The 14,677-nt window shown below is 41.7% G+C and overlaps 1 protein-coding gene and 1 pseudogene across 3 annotated transcripts in view; one reads left to right on the top strand and one right to left on the bottom strand.

The window, feature by feature from the left end:
- Positions 1-14,677, bottom strand: part of DISC1 (DISC1 scaffold protein) — a 346,483-nt gene that overhangs the window by 2,026 nt on the left and 329,780 nt on the right. For 2 of the 3 annotated variants that reach the window (XM_055308944.1, XM_055308945.1), the window contains one exon: positions 7,633-7,823. In XM_055308944.1, coding sequence (XP_055164919.1) covers positions 7,659-7,823 — 165 coding nt within the window. In that variant the 3' untranslated portion in view covers positions 7,633-7,658. Of the gene's footprint in view, positions 1-7,632; positions 7,824-14,677 lie in introns of those variants that run through there. The other variant, XM_055308948.1, reaches the window with a different exon arrangement.
- Positions 10,843-11,857, top strand: LOC129499224 (proline-rich protein 32-like; annotated as a pseudogene).

Below are 14,677 nucleotides of genomic sequence, written 5' to 3'. Positions count from 1 at the left end.
ATACCATATTCACCTTTTTTTTTTTTCTTTTAAAAAAGGCTTCACTGTCTTCCATTTCTCTGGACACTAATCCTTAGTGAAAACATGTATGACTTTACGAGTAAAAGCGTAGATAGTCCCAGACTAAATACCAAACTGCAATTTAACCACAAAGTTATGTCACATTTCCAAAGAGTAAGCACAGAGTTTAAGTAGTTTATGAATCCTGACAAACTCCTGAGATTTAATTACCTTTGATATGCAGCCTGGGACTACATGCCCCTATTTGTAATAATTATTGCTAAAAGATGACACAGGTTTTTAGAGAGAGAATTGAACCAAAGTGAGATGCTTCTTAAAGAACTTGCACAATTTCTGGCCCTCACAGAACACTAGAACACTAGAGTCTTTTAAAAAGAGACTGACAGAGAAGGCATAAAGGAAAAAAGACTAAGTTACATAATTAAAATAATGCATCAGCACTTCATCCGACAATCTGCAGTGACACACAGAGGAGTTGGAAGACAGGGATTGGAGCAAATGATCACCAGCGTCAAAAAGCTGGCAAATCACTTAAATGGTTTGTCTTACTTGGAAAATGCATATTCTCAGGAGCCCTCCTCTACTTGCTAGAAGAGACGCTGCCCCATTCATGGATTGTTTAATAAAACCAATTAGATCTTCAAAAACATAAAAGAAAAATAGCAAATAAAAGTAAATAAAATACATACTCTCATACTTTCTTCATAAGACTAGAGTTAAAAGAAATACTTTTTTTTTTCTTGTAAGCATTTAGGGCCTTTTGGAGGCACTAGAGATTTAAGGCTTATCGACGAACACAGCGGATGTAGCTAACACTCTGGGCTCTGTTGGATCAGGACTAGACATCAGAAATCCTGGAAACCTCATGTAGTGAATCTATGGCGTAATGATCATAAAAATGATTAAAATCATGTTTTTATTACAAGTGTTGGCCACGATGTGCAGAAAGAGGAATCCTTGTGTACTATTGGTGGGAATGCAAATTGGTGCAGCCACTGTGGAAATCATATGGAGGGTCCTCAAAAAACTAAAAATAGAATTACCATATGATCCAGTAATTCTACTGGGCATTTACCCAAAGAATATAAAAATACTAATTCAAAAAGATACATGCACCCCTATGTTTATTGCAGCATTATTTACAATAGACAAATTATGGAAGCAACCCAAATGTCCATTGATAGATGAATAGACAAAGAAAAGTGATATATATAATGGAATACTGCTCAGTCATAAAAAAGAATGAAATTTTGCCATTTTGTAACTACTTGGGTGGACCTAGAATATAACACTAAGTGAAATAAGTCAGTCAAAGAAAGACATACACCATATGATTTCATTCATATGTGGAATTAAAAACAAACAAACAAACACTCCTTTTTTAAAGACTCTTAACTGTAGAGAACAACTGGATGGTCACCAGAGGGGCAGTGGGTGGAGGGATGGGTGAAATAGGTGATGAGGATTTAGGAGGGCACTTGTCATAATGAACACCAGGTGATATATGGAAGTGTTGGATCATACTATACACCTGAAAATAACATAACACTGGATGTTAACTATACTGGAGTTTTTTTAAACTGAAAAAAAAATCATGTTTTTATTTACAAAATACCTCTCTCTAACCAACCTGACTATGCGATGCCTTACAAATGTATGTTCCAAAACATCGACTAAAATGGCAGAGAATCCAGGATAAAATGTGGAGTGGAGATGGGGAAGACCAAGTTACAGGATAATTTGTATGGAATGGAGAACCTATACACATAAGTGATTTCTGCAAGAAAAGTGCATTAGAAGGACACAGTGGTAAACTTCTAGGTATTGATCCTGGGAAGACAATGTAGCCTTTTATTTTTTTTCATACTTCTATAATATTCAAATCGGCATGCATACTTTTATATTTAAATCAATATTTCTATAAAAGAAATCACTTGAAACATTTCACCATTCAGCAGTTGGGGAAATAAAAAAAAAAACAGAAAGAGATCCTTGTTCTTTCCTTCACTCATTCAAATACTCAAACATTTCCTGAGCTCCTACTGTGTGCTAAGAAAGGTTCTGGGGGGTAAAAAAAAGAAAGAAAAAGAACAAGAAAGGTTCTTGATGTAGGAAGCACAGGATTGAACTGAACAAAGTCACCGCCATCGTGGAGTGTAGTGTCAGTGAGTTCAAGGGAAAGTAAACCTACATGGGCATGTATGTAGCCTCCAAGATGAAGGCCATGGAGGGTTTGGAGCAGGAGAGTGACTGATCACTCGGCTACTTTCATCACTAGTAGGTTAAAGGGGGGGCAAAGGCAGAAGCAGGGAGATAAGAGGCAGTGGTTGCAATACTCCAGAGAAGAAAAGATCACGTATTGAACTGGGCTAGTGGCCGTGGAGGTGAGAGGTGACCAGATTCTGCATATGTTCTGAAGGCAGAGCCAAGGGCAGATAGTGATGGGCCAGATGTGGAAGGTGAAAGAGGGAAAGGGCATTGAGAATGACTCCCAGATTTTTTATCTAAGTGATGAACTTGTAATTTATCAAGGAGAAGACTGAGTATGAGCTGGAGTTTTTTGAGGGTGGGGAGGGATTTTTGGAAAAGTCTATTTGTCAGCCAAGAAATGTACTTAGATATGTACACAGATAAGTACTTAGAGGTTATGTTGAATAATATATTTTAAAAAATATTCTCATACTTTCTTAATGTATTCCATTTGATACTGCTAACTAAGATCTTAAGGCTACTAAGTAGTACAGTAGGTCTAGAATCAGTGTTTCTGATTACTAGTCCAATAAATTCAAAGTGGAAGCCCATTGACATATTTGACCTTGGTTTTTGTCAAAGTGCTGAGCAAATGAAGTAAAATTCCAATATTGGATTTTAGATAGATATGATAGAGGTGCTCACTATATCTAAGTGTGAGGAAGTCTCAAAGAGCTGAAAGATTCTTATGATGCCTGTGCCATTGAGACCTCTAGGGCTAAATATAAAATTCCCCTGTAACAGATATGCCACTACAAATCTGTGGCATCTAAGAATATGAGCAGATTAATTACAATAATGGCATAAGGATTGACATGCCAACATCTTTAAAAATACCTTTGGAGCCCAAGACCATTCTTTACCACCGTGGGGTAGACTATACACATGTCAAGCAAATGTATAACTTCTTGCTAATAAACTTATGCAGGCTGTTTGCAATTAGTAAAGGGGTAAGACAGTAAGACAACTTTCACAGATGTCATCCAGGAATACAGAGGTAAGACAACATTGTCACTTAGGGCAGCCACTTGCAAAGAACCTCAAATTCTTTCAAGAAGTTCTTTTGTTTACACATAAAAACATTTTGTTGTGTGTTTGACTGTCAATTGGGTTTCCAAGCAATCATGTTCGTAGCTCAGTCAAAAGTAGATCAGCTCAGCTGGTCTGGTTTGGTTCAAAAAGAAACAACAGTATTTCTCAGAAACATTTTCTCATTTGCTAAAAGTGTTTCTTGATACCAACAGTGATGGCTCTGTAGCCACTGGGGCTTGCAGTGTGAGGAAATTTACCTTCAGGAAAAAGCCGAAGGTGAGGAATGCATCTGCTGAAGAGCAAGGAGGAAAGCCTCATCCACACACGTGACCTGCTCGGTTGCATCTGATGCTTTTACAGGGGCCGCTCCTTGTGGTGCCCACCTAGTGCCAAGTTTGCATTGTGCCAAGCTAGCAGCAGGGCAGCCTGGGGCGCACCCCACCTCCTAGGCTTCCTCTCCCCACCCCATTCCCTTTGGCAGAAGCCAATGGAAGAAATCCAGGCCACCGTATCCGCATCAGCCCAGCACACACAATGCTCTCAATGACAACCTCTTACAGTCTGTTTTTTTCCTCTGTAAGATTCACAAGTAGAGTTCTGTGATCCTTGTGGCCCCTTTTCCAGCTCTTTAGCTCTAGAGTGGAAAACATTTCCAAGAAGGCACAGCAATCTCCCCAGACTGCTGTTACCTTTGTCTGTTCAAGCTACGCATTTGAAAGTTGAACCAGGCAAGGGATCTGAGGGGAATGTGATGTTTTTGCATGCGCCTGGATGTATTTAGAGTATTTGCATGCCATCAAGCACCACCAAAACTAATCGATTGGGCACCATGCATTCCAAATAAGCAGAGAGAACAGAATTCCATGAAGGTCTCCTGGACATGGATGCAAATAGAACCACAAATAGAAGCAGTCTGTCCTCATCTCATCTGTGATTCAGAAGCAGGCAGGACTGCCGGGGGGCGGGGGCGGGGGGGCTTTGAAATACGCTAAAAGTGTCTTAATCTTAGGTGTACTTTCCCCAGACCCCCACTTTGAAAGTGTGTTGTAGAAGTTGAAGGGGGAAAAATTAGAAGAAACCTGCTTAAAAATCCACCTCACCTGGATGGTTTTCAGTTAAAGAGTTTTGGACATGGAGGAACCATCCAAAATGGTTTTCAAAACATGACTGCTAATTAGGACCCAAAATGACTGTGAAATCTTACTAGAGACTCAGACTAATGCTCCTGGAAATCCTGGCTTGACTGGCAGGGAAGTCACACCTCCTGTCCTCTCTTCAGACAGCAGGCATGAGTCACCTCTCTGACGTGGGCTCTTCCAATTAGTGGTGCAGACTTCTTTCAGACACTTGCTACCACAGTAGCTGACGGGTTTGTGTTGGTCTTTGGTCAGGCTACATGTAATTTAGTGAGTCTGTCAGGATGACGAAGAGACATGGGCTATTTCCTCTTCCTTCTTGGATCTGTCAATCCAGTGTCTTCTTCTGAAAAGCAGGACACTTTCAGCAGGCTGCCCGAGCCTCAGCATCAAGTCAGGATGCCCGGAGGATCTGTTTGGAAACTCATCTCCACCGTCCATGAGTGGCCCACCCCCCACTGATGCCTTGCTAGCAACACTGTCTCACACGCATGGTTTATGCAAAAACCTAGTGTCTTCCACACAGAATATGAGCATCTGTAGCATCCAAGGCTTGAATCTTCTGGACATGGACATTCACTGCAGACTCACATTAATCACGTTCATGCTACATCATATATGCACAGCAGGCTCTGGCAGAGTATTTAATGGAATCAAACAAAAATATGATACTCACTGTGTAATTCTTTTGTGTTGTTGATGGCAAGCTGTTTCTTTCAACTGTACTCAGCTTTGTGTCTTTGATCAAGAGTGGAAATACAAACCAGTCAGTTTGGCTGGAGGATTCAGCAGCCTCTTTGAATCTCTAGATAAGCTGAAACTTATTTGAAACAAGGGCTTTGGTTTGTACAGGGAGGGAGCCTCCACAGAGCCATGTCAATATGTCCACTCAACTCCAAGTGCTGTTTTGTTTGAGTTCAAAGATTTGCTTCTGTGTCTTTCCCCTCAATCAGTGACACAGAACAAAGCCTGGGATTCAGAGATAAGTTTGGGTTGAAATCCATAGTGCAGTATGGATTTTCTTTGAGGGGAAGAGGATGTCTTCAGGACCCATGCAGTATTTTCCAGCCCTGGTTTGACATGCCCCTAGTATGTCTCCACTTATCTCAGCAAGGATCAGCAAAATTCTCAAGAACATAACTTTGGTAAGATACTTTTATTGTAGCTTAAAAATTTTAGAGTAATTTTATGGTTCACAGAATGGGCCTGTCCACTTATTTGCAGGCACAGCTACCTCCCAATGGGACCAACGAGGACCACAGAGCTTGCCCCTCATTAGCAATGACGGGGGACCAGTTACCTAATTTTGGTTTTCTCAACTATCAAGTTGGAAGAAGAATCCCTATCTATTTATTGCTGTTTTATTAGACATAAATGACCTTTTATATAGGCCACTGTGTGGCTACAAACTGACTTTATTCACACATCTATTATGAAATAATTGAATAAACCTGTCTTAAAACCTCTGACATATAAATGGGATGTGGCTGGAGCTTTTGACACAGCCACTGAAATTGTTGAGGCAAACAGACTTTGGGGAATATAATTTTCTACCTAAAACCTAACACCTACCATGTACAACCATGTTAAAGATTTTTCCTGAATATAGCCCCATGGAGCCTCATGAAAACCTTAGAGGCATATGTTACAGATGAGGAAGCTGAATCATAAAAAACCTTTAGCAATTGTCTGTCTCCTGCTGCTCCAGAGTTGTGGGTAGACTGTGGGGCCACTAAACAGGGTTTATTTACACAGAGCTCTACCTCCTCTCAGCCTCCTCCCTGGCGACTCACTCCTATTAAGGAGAAAACCTACCTCTCTAGAACCAAACTTGACTATAAAATTCAGAAAACTTAGGTCTAGAGACCAGCACAGACCCTGCCTACAGCCCTCAGAATTGCTCTCTGACTCCACTATAAGCTAGAGGTATGTCTCACTGGGGAAAGCCCCCTCCTGCTGGGCTGGGGACTTGGAACCCCTCTAGAGGCACTAGCTCTCTGTATTGCATCACTCCAGGCCCCCAGGCACATAGACAGTTACTTGTTCATTTGCTGGAGCCCATGTTCCCTTATAAATACTCAAATCTAGGTAATCTGTGAACACAGAATAAACAAAAATACAAAACAAGAACTCTTCCACTGTTTCTTTGGCCAACTTTCTAAGAATAGTTTAAATACCAGTTTTGTAAGAGGTAGGAAATTCTGAAGAACAAAATGTCTGCTTTTAAAAATCTACCTTGAGCAATGTGAAAGGAATCACCATTATGTTGAAGAAATTTCCTGCTAAGTTTAATAACCAAGGTCTAAGATTTAAGGTTATGATGAGGAAGGAAACGGTACTGAAACCATCATTAAACTGTGGGTCTGATACCTGTGATTAAGATTAGTCACAAAGCTACTTACACACACGCAGACACATACACGCACAGTCACTCAAGATACAATATAAAAAGAAGCAGAATTCTGAAAAGTAAGACAGCAATGAGAAGCAAAGACAAGAATAGCTACATTTCCCACAAACTTATCTAGCAAGGGTCATACTACTGATTGGAAAGGATGAATGAATGGAGAAGTGTTCTGATTGAATAATTGAAAAAAAAAAAGGATGGGGCTGTGTACCCCTTCATCTTCACACCCATCCATTTGCCCTTGAAAGAACTAACTAGAACTAAGCACATTCACAAATCCACACAGGAGGCGGTGCTTCATATGGATGTAAACTGAAGCTAATATGTTCTCATGCCACCTTGCTCAGTGGCAGCTAGTATTGAAGGAGGCATCTGCAGATGTGACACCAAGTATATGGAGTCTCATGCAAGAAGAAATTGAAAAGGAATGGCCTAAAGTCCTGTTAATTATAATACTCTGCTGCTCATTCCAGGGCAGAATTGTATGGTAAAGAAATATAGAGAAGCCCCTGGGAAACTGAGCCAGGGAGACCCACAACCACCTGTGCCCCACAAACCCAGCTTCATGCCTCCTGAAAATTGCATTTTGCTTTGGTCTTCTATGCATGTCTGAACTTCACGGTTAATTTTTAGTGGTCAGGCTTAATAATCAAAAATGCTGAATTACTTACCAACAAAAGCGAGAGAGAAAACACTGCATCCAGGATAATCTCAGAGATCTAAGGTGTGCTGTGCTATAAATAACAGCAGCATCTATTTGTTTCCATCTGCCAGGGCATTGAAAAAATTGAGTATTTTTTTAAGACTCGCTCTTACAAAACAACTAGCAGGTGCTTAATAGGTAAGACAAAAAGGATATGAATGAGATCTTCATCATGGCTGTGGATTGCTGTGTGAAGCTCATCTTCTAAGTACAGTAACTTCTTGTCTATGGCTTCACATTTTTCTCCAAGTTCTGCAGAAAGGATGCAAGATTCCTGGCCAGAGAAAAAGAAAAAGAGCATTTGTAAAGTATAGACTTTTTCAGGACTATGTGACATCTGTACTTTCCCCAGCAGTACTCAGAGGGAAGATTTCCCAACAGAGCCCTCCGGGCTTCTGCACACCAGGAGAATCATGCTAGAACCTTTGTCTTCCTTGGAGGTCATTCTCGAGAAGACATGAACTGATTTCAGGTTATTACCAAATAACGAGCTCCACAGATGACCTCCCTTATCCGGTCATCTCAAAGTGCTATTTCCAGGATGTCAACTCCTAACGTTGAATTATCAAAGGAGAAGCCTGAGTCTCCCAGCTGCATCTGTGGACAGATGTAATAGGAATTCGAAACAAGAGTCGAGCTGTGGCAAATCACAGGAGCTACCTGGTTGAGCTGTAGGAACACAGCTACTCCTTGAGGGGCACAGTAATCCAGTGGGGCACTGGACATGGTTTACACACTAGTCACAGGGCCTAAAAGTTAGAAAATTAGGAAGACTTTAAGTGCCATGAGGTATGTATTCTATATACAGCTGCTGCTGCCACCACCACAGGTATTAATCTGTTCTCCCTCTCACCAGAGAAGAAACCCTCAGAAGACCAGGGCTGCTGAATGGCAGGCCCCAAAAGAGCAAGATGGATGGTGGCCCGCTCCCTGTGGTCCAGAGCCCCTGACATATGGCAGGCATGGGATATCCACTGATTCCATGAATGAATATCTGAGTCTTAGAGCCCCTTCCTTCTCAGATGCTTCCCTTTCAAACTTAGATCCCACCCATGAACCCAAAAAGTGTCTTCTATATCTCACTTTAAAGCACAAAACCACCACAGAGCAGAGTCCAAACTCTGCCCCTTCAAAACCGGCCATGAGGCCCACTCCAGTTGTATCCCCTTTGACATGCAACCTAATTTTGGCCAACTGGATGGTCCCTTTGCCTCTGGTCACACTATTCTTCCGGCCATTCTGATACGCGTTAGGTCCTCAAAAGTGTTTGTAAAACCTCTGCTATCCATTCATCCCACACCCGCAAGCACAATAACTGGCATATAGAAGCTCATGGACTTTTAAAAGAAAAGAATAAGCAAGGTCCAAAAACTGAGGAAAGGAAATAGAGAATCTTAGAACAAAGGAAAAGGAAAAACGCAGCATTATGCTTAGTGAGATAAGCCAGACAGAGAAAAATAAATATTGCATGATATCACTTCTACGTGGAATCTTAAAAAGCCGAATTTGTAGAAACAGAGCATAGAATGGTGGTTACCAGGGGCTGGGCGGCGGGGGGTGGGGGTGGGGATAGGTGTGGCGAGATGTTTTAAAAGGACAAACTTGCACCTAGAAGATGGGTAAGTCCTGGATATCTAATGCACAGCACAGTGATTATAGTCAACAATACTATAGTATAAACCTCGAAAATCCTAGTAGACTAGGTGTTAAATGTTCTAACCACAACAAAGCAAGGATAATTATGACATGATAGAGGTGTTAGCTAATGCTAGGGTGGTAATCACTACGATATATACAAGTCCCAAGTAATGACTTGTATATGTATTGTATGACTTTTTTTTTTTTTTTTGAGAGAGAGAGAGACAGAACACACACTTGCACAGGAGTGGGGGTTGGGGGGACACTAAGGGAGGGGAAGAGAGAGAATCTTAAGACTCCACTCCCATCGTGGAGCCCAATATGGGACTCAATCTCACTCTCCTGAGATCATGACCTGAGCCAAGATCAGGTCAAGAGTCCAACACCTAACTGACTGAGCCACCCAGGCGCCCCAACTACGTTGCTGTTCTATGTCAATTATATTTCAGTAAAAAACCATAATACATAAATAAATAGATAAATAAGCAGCAAAAAGCAAGCTCATTAAAATTTAACAAAAAATAAAAAATAAAAACAAATAAATAAAGTTTAACCTAATGTAAAAGTGATTATTTTCCCAACCCTGAGTGAAAGTCTTAGAAGGTACACTAAGAAGAATTTTGCCTAAGGGAAGAATTAAGATACATATTTAGATTAAACTGTAGGGTTACTATAAAAGTTGCACTTAATACCCAACAACAACAACAAAATGCCCAAGTGTAGTGATATTCACTGTTAAAAAGGCCTTAGAGATAATGAGCTATGTAATAGTATAATTGGAGGCCATGAATAATCATTAAATCCAGATATGTAATTTAACATTCATTATATTACCTCCAGAATGCTTTTGAGTTTATATTCCAATTGGTCAACTATATTAGAATAGAACGGGGCTAAGGGGAACTATAAATAACTACCGCAAATATTGGAAAAGCCTTTTATACTGCAAGTAAATGTATATACAGAAGAAAAAAATTTAGGGACAGCATCAAACAATTTCAAGGACAAATGGACACAAACAAGAAGGCACGTGAAGCATGCATGAGGGTCTGCCCGTAATTGACCATGGCAGTGCCGATGAGAAGACAGCAAATGTATACAAATCACATGTACATCCATATATTACTGATCCTAAAAGTAATCATGTTATCATTCAACGATGCAAAATTACAGGGCGGACAAATCACACGGAAGCGGAGACAGTGGGCAATGAGCAACCCCACAGTCATGCGTGAAATACATGAGACACTAGGAGAAAGATCATCCGAAGGAAAATGACCGGTGGCAGTGAGACCACGACTCCTGCACCAAGGAGAAAAGCACAGTGTTTGGGGGAAAATACAGACAGCTGAAAATACACTTGAAGAGAGGAAAAACACAGGCTCAGAACACAGAATTAAGGAATTGAAAGCACTTAAGATAGAGAGGCAAATGACTTAATCCTCACCTTCAAGCTAAAACAAATACAAATCAAAGCTGAATTAGAGAAAGAGAACTCCAAATCTAGAAAGCAGCAGCTGGTCCCTGGCTTCCTTCGAGTAGCCAAGCTGCTGTAAAGCAGAAGCACAAGTCCTCTCTCCAGACTGAGCAGCCTACGGGGCATTCAGCTGGTTTTCTACATTAGCTCACGAAGGTTTTCCTGACCAACTTTCTCCATGGCTTGTATTGAAAGTGGCCTTGGGGAGCACGCCCCTTCACCCCGTGGAGTAGTTGCAAATGAGCCTGGGATCCGGGAGCCGCACCCCGACCACGTGTCTCTCCAGTGTTCCAGTTCCAGGCGGAAAGAGGTGGAGCCTTGGGGCCACCATCGCGTCCTGCTGAGACCTCCCCGCAGTGTGCTGCCTGGGCCTGGCGAGAGCAGCTGGAGCGCCCCTCGGAGACTGCAGGAGCCTGCAATCCTGTGGACAGTTCCAGAGCTCACAAACACCCCTATGGGCCACCACCTGCTGTTGCGGAAGAGTCCCAAGCATGGCTGGCAGGCTGGAGGCTTAGGGACACATTATTAATGTGTCCCAGAATTCTCTGGCAGCCCTCCCGCACTGATGATGGGGGGCAAGGGTCACCAGTTGGGGCACCGAGAGGTGGCAATAATCCAAGGTTATTCATGGCTTTGCCACAAGGTCAGGGGTTCTTTCCACAAGTAAGAGGCCTCCCACATATCCCCACAATTAGATCAGGGGTAATGATGGAGCTGCCTCTAGGAAACACAAGAATGACCAGCAAGGAAAGGCTGGCTCATGTTTCTTTCCCACAGGGAGGCCCGCGGCCCCCCCTGGAAAATTGGCCAAGGTCTCTCTCTCCCTTGTTTTCCAGTACTCCCGGTTTGCCTTCCTGCCCTACTGCTCATTGCTTTATACTTTCTCGACCTCTGAGTTTCAGTCCATTTCTTGCTATGCCTATTGCTTTTGCTCCACCCCCAATATTTGGTCCTCCGTTGCCTTCTTATTTTGCCAATTTTCCTTCCTAGGAATGCCGGCTCCTGCGCCCTCAAACAGAGAGAACAACTGATGACAATAAATGGAGGGGAAAAGAGGGTTGGGGAAAAGGTGAAAATTATTCATTTATGTTTTTATATTTGAAACCCCCTACCCTCTTAAACTTTGTTTAGCACTAATGTACCTTACATGATTGAAGATTCAATAAAAATTCTAAAGTTTGAAAAAAAAGCTGAATTAAATTCACTTAAAATATGACTTTACATACCCCACCCCCAAACATATAAGCCCCGCCTGTTTGCCTTTTAAAATTATGTACAGATTGATAGTGATTGTGTGAATTTGGGAAAGCGATTTCAGACATGTAGCAAAAACTTTAAATTATTTAAATTTAAATTATTCATAGCCTGTGATCCAGTAATTCCATTTCCTGGAATCTATCACAAAGAAATAAATTATTTTTATTAAACCTTTTAAATAAGTATGGAGAATGTTATATATGTTAAATAAAAAAATATTTAATAATGCAAAAGTAATTGCATTAAAAGCATGGGAAAGAAGAAATAAAATGTCCAGCATTAAAAGGGGTAGTTAAAATAAAAGGGATAGTATATTTAATTTATTTTTAGACATTAGAATCATTTTTAAGACAGTAATATTTAATGATCAGGCAATACACAATGGATAAAGTACTAAAATACTAACAATTATTATTTTGAGGGGTGGTGTTATAGAAGAGTTTTATGTTCTTCTCCATACTTAGTTGTATTTTCCACATCTCTAAAATATAAGAAAGAAAAAGGTTACCAAGAATACTGATTCAAACCATAATGGAAAAGTATGGAAGAAATACACCTGAATATTTAAAAAACAAAACAAAACAAAACAATTTTGCAGATTAAAAAGACATAAAGAGGCAAAAAGAAACAAACTCAAAGAGCTTAAGATTCCATGACTATGAAGAAAAGATCTGTCTGGCAATCTGACACGAGGCTGTTGCCTTAATTACAGAATCTCTATAAGCTCCTGCACAAACCATTGCTTGGTGGCCCAACAGACTCTGCTCCTGAACCCCTCGTCCTGCCTGTGACCTGGGTGGGTGTTATTTGAGGAGTTGACAGCTTTACCATAGTGCTCTCACTTAGAACCTTGGAAAGAGAACTAATTTAAGACCTACCTGAGCAGTGACAGCTGACGAAGGGCAGATTTACATATTTCTACCAACCTGGTGAAAAATTTTGCTCTGTCCAAAGGACTCTTTCCTGTCCCTAGAGGCCACAGGGACCAGAGTCATGGCTATAAGGTGAACACTGTTGCAGAAGTACTTAAACTAGGGACCAGGCAAAACTTCCTTGTATTTTCCATGCTATGCTCAGGTATGGCCAAGTGTATGTGTAGCCACAGGAGTACAGCCTTCCAGGACCTTGCTGCTCTGCTGTCAAGGGTCAGCTTATGACTCCTCCACCTTGAGCCTGGCTGGGCAGTTGACAATCCTTCAATGGACAAAGCATGCCAAAGGTGACATGCTTGACTTCCAAAGCCAGCTCATACTAGATGATATGTCTTCTCAGATCACTTGCCCTGGAATCTGGCCTCTATGTTGTGAGAATACCCAGAGCCCATGGACAAGCCATGTGTGATGTCTAGTTGAGAGCCCCAGCTAAGGCCCCTGCTGACAGCCAGACATGGACAGGACTCAGCCTTCAGATGATTCCAAGCTCCATGTTGGAGTCATCCAGCTTACAGTGTGGGGCAGATGGTTCTCTGCCAATTCCCCATCCAAATTCCTGACCCATAGATCCACGCATATAGTAAATGGTTGTTCTAAATCATTAAATTGGGATGATTTGTCACACAGTCACAGTAGCCACACAGCAGACTACGCAGGTTATACCCTACACAGGATTCTGAGTAGATAGATAAGACTGTTGCAGAATGTGAGCAGGAAGTACACTCTCACTGATTCTTAGCTAAAGAGTCATCCTGAAGACTGACTAGATCCTGAAGCTCAATAACATGCTAATGCCCAGGCTTGTCTCAGATGGGAAGGTCTGAGCCATGCTTGCAACTGTCGCTCTGAGATGAGATGTGCGAGAAGGAGATTTTGATGAGCTGCCACTGCCACCCTCCCTGGTCCCCAGATCTCTGGTTTCTGGTCAAATGTGCAGGCAGGGCTATGAAACAGTGTGGATATTCTGAGCAGTATATTTACTTGCAATAAGACTAACAGGGCCCCACTTCCTTCTACCTTTGGGAGAAATGACTCTCCAGTAGACACTCAGCACAGCAAGTGCTTCCACCACCAGAGGTCTCAACAACAGACCAGTGGTTATTTGTTTGGTATCTCACACTCTCCTGGAGTCTATGGGATAAAGGGCAATACTGCTGCACTATTTAAATGGTTGTGCCCTCCTGTGAAAATGAGTGTGCATACACTACAGTTGTGGGATGGTAGAGTCTCTGCAGGGAGCATCAAGTGTGATTTCTCTCTTGCTTTGAGACCTCCTTTCTTGAGTGTATTCTTTTTAAGCCAGTGGATTTTAGGCTTTACTAGCAGAGATGCCCTGGCAGGAAAGCAGGGGGCTTGACTGTCAACTATACCTCAACTTCTGATTTTATCCATTTCATTTGCTTAAGCCTTGATGGAAAGTTAAAAACAAGTAAACGGAACCAGAGCTATTAAAGGGTTTTGTTTGCTTGTTTGTCTTAAAAGAAAGAAAACTTCTTTCAAAGAAGTTGTCCTTCCATAAAAGCTTTGGCAGCTCCAGCATTTCTGTTTAAGCGTACTGTAAGTCAGCTATACCATTCAGGAGTCCCCAGCCTGGGATATAACTGCATGAAAATGAAGCCACCTTGTTTCCCAGGACCTCAAGTGCAAGCATTTATAAAGGGACAGCTCAATATCAGGGCCACTGAGGATGTCATGAACCCTTCCTTGAGGATCTTAATACCCAGAAGCAGAGAGAATTGGAGCTGGCAGGGGGCTTGGGAATGATCTAGTTCAATTCTTCCTTTTATACACGCAGAAAGCATCTCAAAGAGTCCTGTGTCTCAT

Source organism: Nyctereutes procyonoides, unplaced genomic scaffold, assembly GCF_905146905.1.
Source record: "Nyctereutes procyonoides isolate TBG_1078 unplaced genomic scaffold, NYPRO_anot_genome, whole genome shotgun sequence".
Taxonomy (NCBI): Eukaryota; Metazoa; Chordata; class Mammalia; order Carnivora; family Canidae; genus Nyctereutes; species Nyctereutes procyonoides.
The sequence above is the reverse complement of the archived record's forward strand: the minus strand, read 5'-3'. Positions and strand labels throughout refer to the sequence as shown.